General features: G+C 43.9%; 1 protein-coding gene across 2 annotated transcripts in view; it reads left to right on the top strand.

Annotated features, from left to right (window-relative positions):
* Window positions 1-19,391, top strand: part of ADAMTS14 (ADAM metallopeptidase with thrombospondin type 1 motif 14) — a 622,677-nt gene that overhangs the window by 460,321 nt on the left and 142,965 nt on the right. For both annotated transcript variants that reach the window (XM_069610499.1, XM_069610498.1), the window contains exons 15-16: window positions 15,777-15,860; window positions 16,669-16,832. In XM_069610499.1, coding sequence (XP_069466600.1) covers window positions 15,777-15,860; window positions 16,669-16,832 — 248 coding nt within the window. The remainder of the gene's footprint in view (window positions 1-15,776; window positions 15,861-16,668; window positions 16,833-19,391) is intronic.

The raw sequence follows: 19,391 nt of genomic DNA, 5'->3' as shown, positions 1-19,391 counted from the left end.
CGCATGTCAGGTGGCTGGTCTGTCCTTTCCCCGAATTCTAACTTACTACATTGTTGCAGAGTAATGTATCTACCATTGGCTCTTGTCCATTGCTACCCACCCATAGGGTACTAAATTCTGATTGGCCAGAGCGGACATCCCCAGGCCAGGGAAACTCTTATCAGCTCTCTGTGCACCTCTTCAAGGTGATGTCAACGTCTATGTGTCTGTATTGTAACTTGTATACACCACCTTTCTGTTCATGAGAACGTGCCTTGGTCATTGCAACAAATGTTGCAACCTGCATTTGTTTTCTGCTAGGATTGGTTCTCTTTCCCGCCACGGGAGAATGTCAATTGTCTGCCTTGGCTGTGTCACGTGTTTAGAGACCACACAATTGAGCTCTGCAGCTCCACTTTGTGAGGATGTATTCCATTTTTCTGCAGTTGGCCCCTTTGTCGTTTGGGGATTGGAATGTCGCTGTATCTCTTAACCTTGGCTGTGAGTCCTGTTTCACACGTCTAACTCTGTCCAGCTTGACTCAGCTCAGCTCGTCACCTGCTCAGAGGTCTGAGGCCTACTGTACCTATCCTAAACCTTATAATGTGGTTTCTACCTTGTCTATGCTATACTATATTCTGCATAGGTTAGTCACACTTGGCTCTGTCAGGTCCTATAGGTGTTCTATAGAGTTATTTGCGTTAAGCATCTGAAAGCTCTGCTTATGATCTCTTGTGCCTTGCGGTTTCTGCATTGCTGCATTTAGCTAATGACAAAATAATAAAAGCAATGACTGTATGTATATTTATCTATCCTCTAAGTATAGAACTGCACGCCGTGTTCTCCATGTATTCGAGTGTCTGTTTGTGTCGCGCTGTGTGGATTGCACGTATGCTTAATGTCTAACGCTGCTACTTTGTGTTGTCACTAGTGACATCAGCACCATGGCTTCTTGGTGCTTAGTCGAGACTGTCCATATAGGTTTCTCTGTCCATGATCACAGGTTCTTCTCCCACACATGAATAGATGTATATGTCCCTTGGCCTGTATGTCTGGCTGAGTGGGTACCTCTCGGTATATTTGTCAATCATTGGTCCATTGGGAATTTGTCTGAAATTGAATGGGGTGGTTGCAGTATTTTCTGGCGTTTCGTCTTGTCATGAACTTGTCAGGGGTGGGGGTGCCAATATTCCGACTCCCTCTTCACAGTGAGCGTTGTTGTTTTGGGGTTTATCAGAAAGCAAATGATTTTAATAGTGTCTTTTTAATAGCGTCTTGCCTATAAGTGTTTATTATTGTTACCTGTTTTGCTCCGATCCTGTATGGAACTAGATGTGTACGATACCGCAGTCATATGACCGTAGGCAGCATTTCCAGTAGGGGGATATTCAAACTTCTGTCTTTAAGGTTGATGAAAGGAATTCCGATGTTTTGGCTATGACATCAACAATTTTCAGTGTTGGGGGACTATTAGTGGTGCGCATTATATAAATGATCAATATTATTGTTCGTTATTTGCACTCTCTGGCAGGGCCTGAGCAAATAGCCTGGTTTGTAGCACAAACCTCTCAAGTAGCAATTCAGACATTGCACTCTCAGTGCAGTATTCAAGGACCAAGGTGCCCAGGAGTACTGCTCTCCAAAAGTGACACATTTGTAGGAGAGACATGAGGCCATTATTTGCAAACTACAATTACCTGAACAGCCACAAATCTATTCCTACGGTGGGGGTCAGATTTCCCACAAATCATGTTAGTCATGTGAGTAAGGTTGCTTACATCCAGCGAGTGCTATGGCTTTTATCCCTCGATCCCCCTCCTTATTGCTTTTTGGTGGTCTTCTTGTGGTTGTCTGTATGGACACACTGCCATGCCCCTAAGTGGGCTTCCCTCTTTCACCCCTTGCATTCCTTCTTTGCACACGTGCATAAGTTATTATGGCTGGAGGTTGGAAGGAAAGCAGTGCTCCGGAAGAGGCACTACCTGGTCTTCACAAATTAGAACACGTGGGCACCGTGCTGCCGACCGCGGCGGGTGTTGTTTGTGAGCTTGTCTAAGACATACATAAACACTGTGGCTTATGTGGAGGCCCATGTATGATCCTTTTGGCTGCCTGATCACAGCAACAACACAGATTCCCTGACATGGAGGAGAGACAGCAGAGAGATAGGCACACTTTTCACACTGACTGCACAGGAGAGTGCTGTGCTGAATGGCTGTCCAGAAGCACAAAGGAAACGTTCATCAGTGATAGTCGGCATAATTACCAACCCTGCTGATTTAGGCTGTAGGCTACAGCTTTTCACCTAATCCCACCACCTACACATTTTATTAACAGATACCGCTTTTGTGCATGTACCAGGATAACTCCAAGCTCTTCCCTGAGTGGTCTATAAAGTGCATGTTTAACATACTCAGCTATAGGCAGGTAAAAGAAGTTGATCAACGGCTATTCAATGGATTTGTGAAGCTTAGCAACCTATTGTCCGTCTTGAAAATGAGGACGGAGCTACAGATCCGAGGAGAGTGAATATGCTAGTAGACGCCACAGAAAAAGCTCACTTCGGGTGGTAGACATTGATGACAATGAATAAAATAATACAGCAGAGCTTGGGTTTCCATTTTCTTATGGTGATTGCTTTTGTTCCGGTCAGAAATTGGCCTGCAGAGGCTGCCAGGATTGGGAGCTCCGTCTCCTATCAAAATGTCATGTGATGCCACCGGGTCAAAGGTCACATGATGTCCTTCCCTGTGATGTCCTCATTATATTGATTGATGTTTTGAAAAACCCTAGCTCATGTTGGTCACCGAATGTTGGCACTTATGAGAGAGCGGACAGTGGAGAAAGCAGGATAAATGCAACAGAGCAGGGGCCAAGACAGGTGTGCTGCAGTGCACACTGTGCAGGCTGTGCACATCACCACCCCAGTGCCTGGTCGTTTTGTGATAGGCCTGGCTTACGGAGTGAGTGTGAAGAACCACAGTGCCTAGACATGTTTTTGAGGTAAATCCGGCCATGTGACAAAAGATGTTTTTTAACTTTATAAGGATTTGGCAGTAGAGAATAAACGCTATTGGTCTTTACCACAATATAAGGATTTATAAAGATGCCCAGACGGGCGATATTTGAGAGTGTTTTGAAGAGTTATATTTTATCTAATTAATACGCAAGAAATGTTATTCCTAAGGAAGCAAAGCAAATATATGTAGATACTGTAACAAGGACATTGAAACACTGAGGCATATTTTTGTTAAATGTGGAGAGCTCCAATCAGAGCGACAACAAAAAACGGAGGGCAAGACCGGGATATTTGTCAGTGGGACACCTCTCCCGTTAGGCCCCTCAATGAGGGTGCCCAACAGGAAAGGTGTCCCGCTGTCAGGACAATGGGCCTCATTACAAGTATGGAGGTAGCCATGCTGCTTTTAGCGGCATGGATACCCCCATACCGGGTACTGGATCCGGGTTCCTTGAATGGGGAAATACTGTGCCATTCCAACCTTGGAGGGCCCGGTATTTCCCCATTCAAGGACCCCGGACCCGGTACATCCCCATTCCCATTTGAGCCCCCGTAGGGCTCAATGGGAATGGGGAGGATGCTAACAACGGGCCTGTTAATAACGGGCCCGTTGTTTGCATCCGGGTCTGCACGCGGGACCCGCTAAGGATGCCTGGTTTCACCAGGCTTCCTTAGCTGGACCCGCGAGCAGACCTCGTAATGAGGCGGTAGGGGGTGAACGGCGCTTGCAACTCTACCGGCGCCGTTCACCCCCTAGCGCCAGGGTCGTAATGAGGCCCACTGTGTCGTATCTGCAGTTCTATAAGTGATTCACTTCATAGCTTTTGTTAACATATCGTGCTGTTATTTGAAAAAAAGCCGAATGACTATAGAGTTGCTATGTATATAATAATGGAGCAATTTTGGTATTTTGCACCACAAAGTTATTTGCCACTTGGCTTACTTATGGCAACTTATTCTAAAGTCACTTCCGTGGTATCAAAGACATGATGCTTCTTGCAATGTCAATTTCTGTGAAGTCATTTCTGTTGGTGCAATTCATATGCAAATTAAGAGGTTTGCATGTATTTTGCCCCAGAGCGCCTGGAAAGAGCTCTAATAGATGCTCTAATAGATGTGTTTCCGGCAGCTGTAATGATTCTAAAGTTTTATTTTTTGTTGTTGTGTTAAAATGCCATCTACCACTAATGTTGCCAAAAAAGTTGATTGGGGCAGGGGTGGGCGGTTTGGAGGCACGAATGAGACGGTATGGAATTGGGTGCACTGCATTTGCAGGGGGAAGTAGCAGGACTTATTTTTGTGGCTCTCCTCCCCCACCCCCACTCTTGCAATGCTGGATACTCACCTGCCCCCCTACCTGGGCTACTCTCTCTGCAGTGCTGCCTATGGTCCAACCGCACGGCCACCAGGGCTGTCTACCGGAACGCCAAATGCAACGAAGCACGCACCATAAAGGTGCACACAGAAAAGTGGCACGGGGTGACGGTCAGCAATCAGAATCCAGGGCTTGGCATTGCTACTGCATGCATGCGCATGCATGAGCAGCTATGTAAAAAGGCAAGTCCTGCCCTGCCTGAGGGAGTGAGGGCACAATGAAAAAAGACCCCAATTTGAATTTCAACAATCGGGCAGGGTCATCTGCTGAAAGTTGAAATTCAAATTGCGGTCTTGGTGGGTAGCTCGCCTCTCACATGGGTTTCCTGGCCGAGAGGCGGGGCTCCCTGCTTTTCTGAGGGAAGCAGGGGGCTCGGTGATCTAATCTGCTTTCCTCCTTTCCACAGCCGTTGCTTCCACGTTTGCAGTTTTCTTGCTTAGCCTGTTTCTTTCTTCTGACCTGAAAGGGACACACTGCCTTTGAGACATCTGAATCGCTACAACCTTTGAGACATCAGAGTGGCTCCATCTCTGCTGAAGACACTGCTTTAAAGAAGCATAGCTTGTTGCTTGTTGCCCGCTGTTCTAGCGTGCACACTGACACACACTTAACTACTCTAATTCACATGCCCTCAGGATATTCTCAGTGCTCTTGCTACATTTGCACTATAACATGTCCACATAAAAACACTGCTTTGAAAGGAATCCACAGTCCCAATTGCGATCTGCACAGACCTTCCAGTAAAGCACCCGCAGCCAGATGTGAGATGCACAAAAAGGCATTGTGAACAATGGGTATTAATGGCACACTTGTGAAAGGGCCACTACAGCAGATGTCATCGGGACACAATCTGGACACTGTATAATTTCAAAGTGCATAAAATGGCACGTGTTCATTACCAGCCAATGACCACAGTCAACATGTGTTCATTACGAGCCAATGACCACAGGCAACATCTGAACAAATTGCCCATGAAGGCCCGAAACCATTAGTGAACTTAACTGGTGCTGGGGGATGTACCGAATTTTGGAGATAAACGGATATATATTTTCAATATCAATATATAGGATGAGACAATATCAGTAACATCAAGATATATACATATATACAACAGAATTGCTTTCTGTATAAATGCATACATTTTTCCTCCCCCGGACCCCTTTGAACTACTTTGAACTCCTGGTCTCCTGGTTAACCATGGAGGACCTCTCCGGGACCGTCCTGCCATAGTTCTCTTCCTTTCCGTCAGAGAGGAGCCAGACATTGCACTCTCACCTTTTCTATCCTCGGTACGTGGTCCCACTTGTGGTGTTCCTCAGGGCTCGGCCCTGTCCCCTATGCTCTTTAATATTTACATCCAACCAATAGTTCGCCTCATCCGCTCCTTTGGTTTCCGCTGTTATTCCTATGCTGACGATACTCAGATCCTGGTCCGTCTTGACCGGGCTGGGAAATCACCTGGCCTCTGCGAATGTCTTTCTGCAGTGGGAGATTGGATGTGTGCGAATTGGCTCAAACTAAATGGTGACAAAACTGAATTCTTGGTGGTGGGTTCTCCATCTGAGTCTACGCCTTGGTCCTCCTCACTGTGGCCTACCAGCCTAGGTGATCTCCCTGTTCCTGTGTTTACTGTTAAGAATCTGGTGGTGGTTCTTTCAGCCTCGCTCTCTACATCTATGTCTTCTCAGGTGAGCGCAGTGTGCAAGACGGGTCACTTCATGCTGAGAGTTCTCAGGAAGGTGCTTCCCTTTCTCCCACACTATATGAGGCCGCTGATAGTAGCCTCACTATTCACTAGTCCAATAGGCTATTGTAATGCGCTGTACCTGGCCCCACCTCTGGGCTGTATCCATTGGCTTCAGCTTCTGCAAAATTTGGCAGCTCGCATAGCTACAAACGCGCCCTATGGAGCTTATATCAGCCCTGTGCTACGGACTCTACATTGTCTTCTAATTGCCCAGAGAATAAAATGTAAATCTCTATCCGGGTTCACCGGGCCTTGTCTGGACAAGGGGCTGAATATCGGGAAAAAAAATGTCACTGCTACGTCCCGGGCCTGATCACTCCGCTCTAGTGAGGCCAATCTTCTTGTTATTCCAAAAATGTGGTTGTCCCCTCTGGAAGGCCGAGCCGTCTCTTTCACGGCCTCTAAATTGTGGAATAGCCTACCTGCGCGGTTGAGGGGGAATGGAAAATCATCTCCTCTTTAGGCGGGCCCTGAAAACCTTTTTGTTCTAGCTCTCTGTTCTAACTGTTGGTCTTGACCTTGTATTCCTAGCGCCAAGATGTCCTCGGGTGAACGTGCACGCTACAAATGTCTATAACATGACATAACTTTGACCACGTCAATTTGGGAAAAGCACACACATTGCCCTTTTATAGGCGGCCCCCTTACTTTTGTCTGTGGCCCCTACTAAACTTGATTCCTGGAGGCCCCACTGCACAGCGTGAGTTGCATTCACACTGCCTCTTCCACCCGCACATCCTAGCTTCCTTACGGATGTGACAGCAGTAAAACCTTTCAGGCTAGCACTCATCCCCAGCTTTGTTGTCTCTCTATTTACTTCTAAAGTTCACAAGGGGTAGTTCGTGACTCGACAAAGGGCTCCCCCAGAAATTATGCGAACGGCTATTCTCAGAGGAGGAATTCCAGGAACTCACAGATGTCAAACAGATGTGCTGCCTTCCAGGTTTCATCTGTGGTATTTGAGGCTTAGCCGTAGATTTTTTTTTTTAATGGCCTCTCGGCCTGGATATGGGCGGGAGCGGCACAGGCACTGAGCAGACCAGATGCATGCAGCGATCTTTGCCCATTACTCTTTAAGAAACCCATGTTCAAGTTGATCTTCTTGGAATGCTGAGCACTCCATTAATTACACAATTCACGCTTTCAACAGAATGATAAAACGAGGTTACCTAAATTAAAAAAATGCAGGGTGAAAGGCATCTAATCTACCAATCATCAGCCCACCCCACCCTGCCTCCACACACACAGACATACAATGCCATCACATTAATAACACATGCGATTTCCTTTGTTGAATTGTGCATTTGTGGTCCCAATGAAATCATTAGTGTGTACCACCCCACAGTGCAAACGGGGAGGCATCTGGCGACAGGACCAAATAATTTAACTTCAAGAGAGAAAGACAAGCGGTGCCCACTCACCCCTCACTCTGCCCAATGAAACAGCATGCATAGAGAGGTGATAACATGGGGCAGTACTCACCTTGAATACAAAATGGAGCCTAGACTCTTTCTCTGTAGAGGTTTAGCAATGTGTTCCAAAGGAGACATCGATACTTGATGGCAACCTTTTACGTAGCGTTTTTATGAAATTTTGTGCGCATCTAAACACTTATAATTTGGACATTTAACGGAGCCCTGGTAGAGTGTGAAACAGCTGTTTGTCCAATTTACCACAAAATGGTTGCGTGGAGGTGCAGCCAGAATCGAAATTCATGCGTCCTGATTCCACATCCAATTGGTTATCCTGCAGAGGTGATTTCCTGTATTGTAATTTCATATTAATCCGTTGGTTAAACAGATTGTTAAAACCACTCATGCCGCTTCTGCCACCAGAAGATTATCTGCCCGTATTAGTGCACGACTGGCGCTGTCGTGGCAAGTATCCACCACAGTAAATTAAATGTGCAACACGCACACCAATGTAACACGGCCTCCACAGGTAATCTGGTCTCAACTCCTTTATTCATACAAATGAGGCTTCCTGCCTCACTTAACGTTACTTCCCCAACTTGCCCCCTCCCTTGCCCTGCCTCGCACATAACGAGGCAAATAACGCCCAATGGAACAACGTCCCCCCTTTTAAACAAGCAGTTATGCATTAACCCATTTCTTCAATAAGTCTCGTTGGTTTGATTTTGGTGCTTGCTGGCTGTCCCTGTTGAGGCAGAGCGAGACTGCATCTCGAGGTGCGGGTCTCTACTTCCCTCCATTCATCGTCAGACGCTTCTCTGTCTCCAAAGTAAGGATCATCAATTTCTCCCAGGTGCCAGTCATTTTCTGGCACGAACCATGGCACATTACACTCTTCAGTGTCCCCTTTGCATTCTCCTATGTGGGACATGTTTCGGGTGGTCTCTAGTCTGTCATTGTCTGCTGCCGTGATCATGGTATTGTTCACCGGTGTGATGGTGAGGGATCCTGGTGCAAACCTGGAGTCCTCTTTCCGGCGTTGTGTCTGGCATACCACCAATCTGTCCCCTACTTCAAATGTGCTTTCTTGTGCACCCTGTATCGGATCGGCCGTCACGTTCATCTTCCTCGAATCCTTCTCTCTGAGCTCCTGGGCATACGACCGGGTTGGGTACCTTGGTCGATGGACCTTGGGGTATTCGAGATCTTAGTTGTCGGCCAAACATGAGGTCCGCCGGACACCAGCCCGTGGTGCTGTGAGACGTGTGGTGATAGTCTGGTAGCAGCTGGAATAGGGTCTGTTCAAAAGGTTTGTTGGACACATGGGCAACATGCAATGCCCTTTTGATGTTCCCCATGAAGCGCTCAACCATGCCATTGGCCTGAGGCCAGAGGGGTGTGATCTTCCCGTGTTTGAACCCCATATACTGTGTGAAATTGGCAAAGTCCAGGCTGTTAAATAGCAGACCGTTATCTGACTTGATGATTTTGGGGATGCCGTAAGCTGTCAGTATTCGGTCCAGGGCCGGTATGACAGTGGACGCCGATGTGGATGACACAATCTGCATCTCTGGGAATTCCGAATATTCGTCCATCATCACCAAAGCATAAGTGCAATCTTGGAGTGGGCCCTAAGAAGTTGATTGACTGCTCCTCCCAGACACCATCCAGCAATGGGGAGATCTGCAAGTGTTTTGGCCGTGGAGTTGGTGCTAATACACAACAGATGGTGCAGTTCTTCAGAGTATCTTCGACTTGTTTATCCAGGCCTGGCAACCATATCTTTTGCTGAAGCAGTTTTGTTTTGTGGACACCATCCCCCGATGCCCCTAGTGTGCCAAATCCACGACCTGCTGGTGCAGTGACTTTGCTGTCTTGGGAGTTTTTGCCATAGTTTGTTACAGAGGAACCAGTGGCCCTCAACCTGAATTGCTGTATTGGACCCACTCTGATGCACTCTGTCAGCCCCACAGAGCCTCCACCTCCCCGGCCGATGATCCGCCTGTAGAGAAGGGGAGGGGAGGTCATGATTGCCAGCCTAGTTGAAGTATCCGCCTCAGACCCCCCGCTGCTCCAGTGGTTGGTGCTGCTGTGTAGGCTGTAAGGTCTGTGAGAACAAAGGCTCAAGGTACGGACTATGCATGTGCCTATAATGTTGTTCACAACAGCTGCAGTGTCGCTTCAGCTGTGGGGTGCCCACCTGGGATGAACGTAGTGCAGGAGTTTACAGAGGCTGTCTGGGGGAATCAGGGTGCAGTGAATGCAGAGCAGCTCCCCAACCATAAACTTGTTCTTGAGCACCAAGGAGCTAGCATCGCCTGCCCCAGAGCCAAACGAGAGCCGGATGGGCGGGCAACGAAGATCAAAACCCTGCAGTCATCCCTTCACTCAGCCACCAGCCCCACCCCGGATCCAGCACTGGAAGCGGGAGCCACAGGCCTCACTGCAAGCAGCCCAAGCCAGAGGAGGGCCCCCACCTGAGCTGTGGCATAGTTCTGCCAACAGACTGCCAGGTCCGCGGCCACACCGTCTCCTGACTTCAGACCAGGGCCCATGTGTGACATGCTCTGCCTCTCTCCTGAACCGCCGTCGGCCTCGTTCACCAAAGCCGAATGGAGGGTCATCCATGTAGCAGCGACCAGGATGTCGCGGCCTCGTGCTGGCGCTTCCTCACTGTGAAAGAGTATCAGCCTCCATGGGGGTGGACAGAGAACAGTGCCCTTTTCCCAGGCCAGTCAGTGGATCACCTTGCAGATCGCTGCACAGTCACTCCTGCTGGCCCGAGGGAAACAGTCTGCTCATCTGCTAGGTGCCATCTTGGTTTCCCCTGTGCTGATGTTTTATTGCCACTTGCTCATTCAGAGCTCATTGGTGCTAGTTGCGATGTCCCCCACTGCCGCACGTTAGGCTCCCAAATAGGAACCTGTGCTCTCTCACGGCCACAGGAAGAAGGATTGACGTTCAGGGCATTAACCCCAGTCTTGGGCCAAGTGCACTTATGGAGCCATGCTTTGCGCTCTAGCTGCAGGTCACGCCCCCTATGATTGGTTCTTAAGGGAAGCCTATGAAGAACAGAGAAGGCCTATGTGTAGTTGTTTGGGATTATTCAGTGAATGGTGAAGGGAATAAATAAACTGTCTAAATCGTTGGTAGATAAGGTTGTGTTGAAATAAAGGATTAGTAAGGCTGTGATAATGATGCATCATGGGATGTTTCCTTTGTTGTTAGTTGGGTTGCTGGCTTTCCTGGTAGAGGATGTAGATTTAATATATATATTTAATTTCGCCCAGGCAATTTCAGGACATGCTCTCTTGCACATTTTGCACAATCACACACACACTTCACCCCCAACCTACCTGTGACTGAGTGATCTGATCCCCACTGTTTCTGTCCCGGGTTGCTCCTACATCCCTTGCTGACAAATTGCCTGCCCTCCCCCTCCCTGTTCTTGGCACCTCAATCCCTTGTTTTTCTGCTTCCCTCACCATGTCCTTCTGCCTATGATTGTAAAGTGCTCAGCTGTTTCCTAAAGTTAGGTCTGCACTCAATAAATACCATAATGTTAATAATAATAATAATAATAATAATAATAATAGTAATAATAATAGTAATAATAATAGTAATAATAATAATAATCAGTTCTTCAATCACAAAATATTATTATATTTACTAAAAAAGAATTGACTATAATGGGATTTTCAGGTTCAACAATTCGGTAGCTTTTGAGATCTTTGCAAATGCATGTGAGATCTTTCTACCGTCAGTCTATTTTTCATGATTTTGACAGCGGCTGAAAATGCATTCACCCTGCAAAGCTGATTCTTGGAATTATTTGTGTGTAAAACGGGGATTTGCGTGCCATTCTGCCCGCAAATCCCTGTCGACGAATGGGGATCTGCGGGCAGAATGGCGCACAAATCCCACTTTTACACGCAAATAATTCCATTAATCCGTTCATATTTTCTTTCAATACAGGCAGGCCTTTGTGGCACCACAATACTACACAAGTACTTTGTGCTAATATACGTATACATTCTGATTACAATTTGTTAACATTTTCCAAAATACATTTTTAAATTATAGAAATATGGTAACTTGTGCATTTTGCACAGTTATCCCATGATTCATTTAGCCTTTACATACTTCCAGAAATTGATCAGAGGTACGTTATGTGTAGAACACTAACTTGCATAGCTTTCCTGTGAACCCTCTAGATACTTGCAGTTTTTCTGATCTCACATTTCACTTGTAAGAAAACCACTTGTATTTTCAGAAGTAATAACTTATCACAGCCTGTGGTTACATCACATGGCCTCCTGCCAGATCCAGCAGGGGGCGCCTATCATCAGTCACTGATTTATTTAAGGTTTTCTTTTCCAGAGGAGGAAGCTCTCTTTGTAATAAAGAAAAAGTAATAGGTGTGATAAAAACGCTCAGCAGAAAGGCGCAAGCGACAAATGCAGACCATGGGTAATAGAACAAGGAAAGATTGGTTTAACAGGCAAACACTTGCATTAAAAACAAATAGTGGCTGAGGTCGGGGAAAGCGAAAAATGTAGAGACAGATTTCGGTTAGCAAGCAAAGAGAAATGGAATGGGAAAGAAGAGCAGAAAAAATTGAGAAAGCTATAGAGACAAGAATGACATGAAGGACATTGTGTTAGGCAAGAAAGGGTAGTTGCAGAAAATGAAAAAGATATGGAAAGGAAAATTAAAAGATGTTTTTTTCGTGGGGGTGCCCCCATGCATTGAAAGGCACAAAGTACCCCTAACATGCATGAAGGATATTGCAAGTCAGCCTTGAGTTGAAAGACCTTTTAAAGGCTCACTGTCTGCAGCGACCTGACTCTGTGGCCTCTCAACCCTTCGATGATTGTAAAATCCTTACATGGTACTGCTTGGTGGGTGTACTTATTCCAAATCAAATATTTGCATTTAAATATCCTTTACTCCTGGGATGCCTCATTAAGAACAAGTACTTTAGACTTTCCCCTGTTTAGTGTAAAATGGACAAATTAGGCTTCAGGTTACTGCATGAAGATGACTACATATTACAACTGTTTTCTTCTTGCATCAATCCATATGTGATATTATATGGTTTCTCTTCATTAGGCACATGGATCTATTAACTAACAATACATTGGGCCTCATTACGACCCAGGCGGTAAGTTACCGCCTGGGTCGTACCTTTACCACCATGGCGTAAACTACGTTTACGCCATGGTGGTTGGCGGACTTACCGCCCCATTCCGAGGTTGGCGGGGCGGTAAGTCCCCAATCCCCATTTACCCTTCCCCATTCCCATTTTTGCCCCATAGGGCATAATGGGAGTGGGGAAGGCGTTAATTACGCCACCGTAAATTACGGTGGCGTAATTAACAACAAGGTCCCTTAGCGCCATGGATTTTAACACCTGCTAAAAGCAGGTGTTAAAACCTCCATGGCGCTAAGGGACCTCGGAATCAGGCGGTAAGGGTCGGCGCTGTTTACGCCACCGTAAACCCCTTACCGCCTGAGTCGTAATGAGGCCCATTGTGTTCGATGAACTTCTTTGGTGAGAAGCACAAATGATTCTGGCCAAGACCCATTTGTTGCGAGCATTATTAGGCAATGCTGGATGTGAATTTGGGAGGAAGAAGATGTGGGGAGAGAGCTTTATTTTTTTTGTTGGGATTTATGGTGATCGAAAGCCTTGATATCCGTTTCTCAATTTCCTTGGAAATTCTTTTGGATCTAGGATGTCTTGTGCTGATGCTATTCTAAGGTTTGGTTGTGTGTTGTTTGTGTTTGGGTAAGCAGTGATGTGAATCAGTGTTCCAAAAGGTTTTTTGCACAAGATAAACATTATGGGATATTGGAGTGGCCCATGCAGACCTACTAAAGACAGATGGGCTGGGTGTGAAGTCTTCTATCTTGTCGAACATCCACCAATTCGAGAGGAAGGAGGACAACTCAGTTTACAACAGTTTACAACTACGTGGATATGGGTGACTAGAGATAGAGGATCCGATGGATGATTTGTTCATCAATGCTGGTACGTTAATTTGGAGCTTCGGATGTGCATCAATATTCTCTATGATCAGTAACTCTGCAACATGTCTGTTTCTATGTCGGATCCATATTGAAGCCTTACGGATCTTCTCCTAGTAATTTGTTGTTTGGGAGGATCCATCATGTTTTGATTTTTTTTTAGAAGAGCAGAGACACTATTTAGTATGTGGTAGCCAGTTAGATTGGAAGAGTCAAAAGTTTGCATTTTTATCACATGGGATGCTGAGCATTATTGGTGGTGTTATCTGTATTGTTTGCGCATATGTATACATGTATGTATTAGGTTTTATATAGAGTAATACCCACTGGGAAACATTGGATCTCTTTATCACCAGAGGAAACAGTGATGGGGTGCTATCAGGGGGTACACATTTTCAATTTGCATGCTAATAGCCTGGCATAAAAAGTCAATTGGCACCTCAAATCACTACATACACACTGCACACCATTTTTTATTCACCAAGAGTCCATTGTCACTAGTTGACCCCTGGTACAATCATATGGAAGGATAGAATGTTAAGGATCCACTTGGAAGAATATGACTATGAAAAGAGAGGCCATGGATTATAGTATTTTGGCTGATTGGAGGCTATCAATTTGCTCAATGTGCAAGAACATTAACAATGTTCTACTGGGTGCTGATCCAGATATGGGTGTTTTGCTGTAATTTAGCATACCATGGATCTTTTCCTGCTGCACCCTAGAGGGGTGGATTGATGATTTTATTATGCAAAATAAAGCTTGAATAGAAGCAGTCTTTTTACAAAAATATTCCACTAAAGAACAATTGTTGTTGAAGCTCGATACTGACGTTATTTCCTGGCTGCAGTGTATGTTTAATTTTGGGAAGTATGAGTCGACGATGCTAAGTAAATATGTGGACGATGTTGACTGTGGTTGGCAGGAGAAGATCAGGTCAAGTAGATGTGGGCCTATAAAGGTGCCACCATAATCTGTTACTGTCATGAATGGTGTTATCTAGTTTAAGATAATTTCTAATCTAATCTTTTGTTTAACAATAACATAAGGATCCATAGGATTGTTACAGCTTCATCTATTTATTGGTTTGAAATAGGCTGTTTTTATCCATAAAAAGAATGCTTTCGTATGAATGCATCAATATTCACAGGCTTCATCATTTGGTTTTAGGTGCTAGCATATTTTGGCGTTCATATGAAAAATGAATAATTTTTCATTAGATGACCTTGCATCTGAAGCCCTTTACTTATCACATTCATATTCAACACTAGAAAATGTATGCCTGAAGATTTCTCAATTACCCACTAATCTCCCTATGTCATAAGCGACTTGATCAGAAGTGGATCACTCTATCAGACATTACAAATCTCTTCCAAAAGAGCATCAATAGAAAGGATAGAAGTGAATGTAGGGCCAATCGTTTACCTAACCGAGGAGAATAAATAGTGTGGTGACACCTTGCCAGGAGACTGAAAACAGTGATAACTCTGTCTATAAATGTGACATAGATGAGATTTTACGCGGTGTCATGAGAGAAATGTCTACTTGAAAGGAAATTGAAAAGCCTGAATGTATATTTATCCTGTTGAAGATATTAGATTAGTTGTTCTTAAAAGAGATTGTTTTGATTGAGAATAAGGTTTAGTGTGCAACCTGGGAGAATAAAGCCATCACTTTGGAACTTCCTTCTCCCCAAGAAACTAGGCTTGAGCCATCGTTGAGATGGACCAGAATCTCGGAAAACCACTGACATACAGACTGGCAGGATAATTCTGTTCAATTTATTTCCGAGTCCAATGTAATACATTTCACTTGTATAGGGATAATCTGTGAAGATGCACATTTAAATTATTGTTTTGATTTTTGTACATTGATAACATATTGTTTTTGATTTACATAAAATGTATTTTCTTTTGGAACACATTTGTAATGTCTGGTAGAGTGCTAAAATGTGTTAGGATAATTGTGAAATCTTTGTGTGATGTTTTTTGATACTGTATGGGACCTGAACTAGCAGGGTACATGTACAAATAAAATACTTTTTTTTTGGTATTTTCAACATTAACCAATGAAGTAATGCGCAAAATGTGTTTTTACAAACGGAAGTAAAAGCACAAGAACATGAAATATTGTTCAAAACATAGATACAGTATGAAAAGAAAACATATGTAATTATGTACATTGTCTTAAAGTACTTTTTTCAAATGTTTTTAGCTGGCATTTTGAAAATGTTTGAGATCCCAGCTGGCGCAAGGCATATACAGATAGAGGAAACCGAGATGTCTGCCCACAGCATTGGTAAGTGATTCAGGTATTAAGTTACTAGGACTCATGCCATGAGCAATGCAATGAGCATCTGTTCAGGGGGGGTTCCTAGGTTAAGTGGGTATCTTAAGGGTTGAGTCAACATGATGGATATCATACTCAGATGTGCAGTGTAAGGGCAGCCATCCACATTTGGTCCGGTCAATATACAAGCAAAGTGTTGCAGTGCTGTAGTTCAGATGCAGTTTTTGATTGAGAAAATATCCTCCCCTCAGAGGCTATCAACAAGACTGACAACAAGCTTGCAGGATGGGATAGTTTTGAGAAAACTAGGAGCCAAACTGATATTTTAAATAAGCCGCTGCAGAAGTAGCAAGATGAAGGTAAAATGTGATCAATAATATCAGGATTTATTTTGGTGCTGATTTACAGATATCATAAGATTGATTAATTAATTGATGAAACACAATACTTAAAACACAACATATTTTCATTACTCCCACTGTGATCTCACACTAATTCTAAATAGAGAAACATATATCAGTTGCTAACCTTGTGGGATCTGTGCTATGTTATTAAACAATTTGAAAATGTGCTGCTGATTTTAGCATATTGAAAGCCAGAACACATGATTAAATCAGTTCCCAATACTCAAAGTTCTACTGCGATAGATTAATGATCATGCGTATTAACGTCAATGCAGTCATTTCCTTTAAAGGCGATATATGGACGTTTTGTTTTCAATGGTTATAAAACTCCCTGCTCTAGCTTGCCGCCGATGCTTTTGTAAATTTAAATAATATTTTGATAAAGAGGTGAAACACCCACATTTATTTTACAGCTGTCAAGAACCAGGCCACAGGCAACTTCATCCTCAATTCGAAGAGCAAAGATGCAAAGAGCAAAACATTCATTGAGATGGGCCTGGAGTGGGAATACATTGTTGAAGATGGCAAAGAGAGTTTGAAAACCAGTGGCCCCTTACATGAAACTATTGTCATTTTGGTAAGTGATTTTTGGTAAGTCGCCCAGTCTTTTTCTGTCCTATGAGGGATGGCCTAGGGGACAATTAATATGATGCTGCATGTGTGTTTGTTCAATACAATAGCTTTATGGCATTTCACATGTGCAAGAAAGTAAAATAGGATCTTGTCATAAGAGAATACAGCACTATGCACCATAGACCTGTAAGGGTCTTCACATGGGCTTCATTAAGAGTTTGGCGATTTAAGTATTGCTAATATCGCCAAACTGGGTTACCATTACCATTGGCGGTAATGGTAACTTGCTGATTCAGGGTGTTTTGTTACTCCAGATTCTGGAGTCCAACAGGACTTCATTAATGAGTAGTGGTTTTACTGCATGCAATAAAACTGGCAGCACCATAAATTATATCATTTTGGGAAGTAAAATGTTCCCTCACAAGCAGGCATTTTAGTGCCAATGGGTTGCAAAACTAATATTAAAGCGGAGTGTTATGTTACACACAAGGGTTTAAGAAACAACTCGGACTGAGGAAATAGGGTAAACCAAGTTTATTTCAAAGCACAAACATCCCAGGAATTAGAGTGGGATGCATACAATGAAAGGGGGTTCTTTAAAAGGAAATAACAGCAATTTCAACTTGTTTGAAGCCTGACACCTCCAGCCCACCCTCACTCCACTGGAGACCCACATTCTGACAGCCAAGCAATTTGGGGGTTAATGGGGTTTTAAGTGTTCCATGCACTTCTTTCGTTGTTGGTTTGGATCTTTTCTGTTGCCATCAACATAGTCAGGTTTCTGCTGTTGCCACAGTAGTCAGAATGTTGAGCTTTCCATATTTTTTCCAGCAAACATGTTAGATTTGTGCGTTCCAATCTTGTATCAAAAGTTAAACCATCACACAACTACACTGCTCATGTACAATTGATAAGAAATCAATCAATATATAATAGGATTGATACAGCTGACACGTGTTTCCACCACCAGTCTTCTTCCAGGCTGATATCCACATACCAAAACAGATATCCACATACCAAAACACAATAATATGAATAGTCATAACACATACATTAGTCAAAAAAACATACATTTACTTTTTTGCAGTACATCAGATCAAACAAACCCAGGACATTAGGAGCAAGGGAAGAAGGCCATTTTTTGTGTGTATATTGACAAGGTCCAGTAAGGTAAATGAAACACCCTTTGGTTGAGTCAGGGAAGAAAAAACAGAAAAACAGAAACATGGGCACATGATGAAAAAACAGAATTAGCCACAAATTAAACAGAAACATTTGTATATGAAACTGTAAGATTACAGGATTGATATGAGTGATAAACATTATTCTGACCAGTTGGGTGACATCAGAGTCAAGTCCACCATGAAGCATGCATTTTCATGCAATTAATTACCATAGTACCTATTAAGGCACATAGCTGGTTAAGCTCCCGTGCACTGTGATAATATCAACATAACAACAGAACTACTCAACGATAGCCGCCTACCTATACTGCAGTTCTGTATGTGAGCCCCACCTTTGGAAAAAACGAGCTGGAAATCAAAAGGCGTGGGCCATTACTTCCAGAACACAAACTCATGTACTTTGCTGGTAATGACCACAGCAGCCATTCAAAGCCCTTCCCATAACTGAATAATATTGATGAATTACACCACCAGTGCAGAACAAAACTCTGGTAATGACAACAAGGGGAGAGAAAAAATGGTATTCCAATAACCTACCACACGTAGTAGGGAAACAATAGTTTGGATTTCCCTTGTTGCGGTAACCACTCACCTCTTGTTTCACGCCGATAGCCAAAAACGAACACTAACTTTCTGAGGTGGCTGCCCTCTCAATGTCATGTAGAAAATGCTGCAGGCGAACCAGAAGTACCTTTATTTGCAACACGGTCCACCATCTTGAAATGGGGTAATCTAATTCAAACCTATGGGACATAGCCCTAGCTAATTTCTAAAGTTTCAAAACCATAAACCAATTTACCACCCCTGATATTTAGAGACAATATATATATAAAACAATTGAATATTGCATTAATGCAGAATACCAGAGCTCACTAATACACTGATACGCAAGAAAATCTCCATTTTATGTTGAGAAACATTACTCATCGCTATTTAAAGTTGCAAGTATTGCTAATTACCAATTAGAAATTCGACCATCCATAGCAACAACTCTCTAAGGCATTTGCTCTCTTGCTAGCTGTCTTATGAAAGCACTGTAAGCAAGGCAAAAGTACCTAGTTTGGCCACGCGGTCCGCCATCTTGGAAAGGAATAACCTCATTCCCTTGCCCCTAATGTCCTGGGTTTGTTTGATCTGATGTACTGCAAAAAGGCAAATTTATGTTTTTTGACTAATGTATGTGCTATGACTATTCATATTATTATGTTTTTGTATCTGGATATCAGCCTGGAAGAAGACCTGTGGGTGAAACACGTGTCGACTGTGTCAATCCTATTCAATATTGATGTATTTGTTCTGCGTAATTGTTTAATCATTAGTCTATTGGATTCCTTGGGCATAGGATCCAGCTTGACACAACTACCCGCTGCAGTCACACC

This window comes from Ambystoma mexicanum, chromosome 8, assembly GCF_040938575.1.
Source record: "Ambystoma mexicanum isolate Mex_15411 chromosome 8, UKY_AmexF1_1, whole genome shotgun sequence".
Lineage (NCBI taxonomy): Eukaryota > Metazoa > Chordata > Amphibia > Caudata > Ambystomatidae > Ambystoma > Ambystoma mexicanum.
This window is presented reverse-complemented; position numbering and strand designations above follow the sequence as displayed.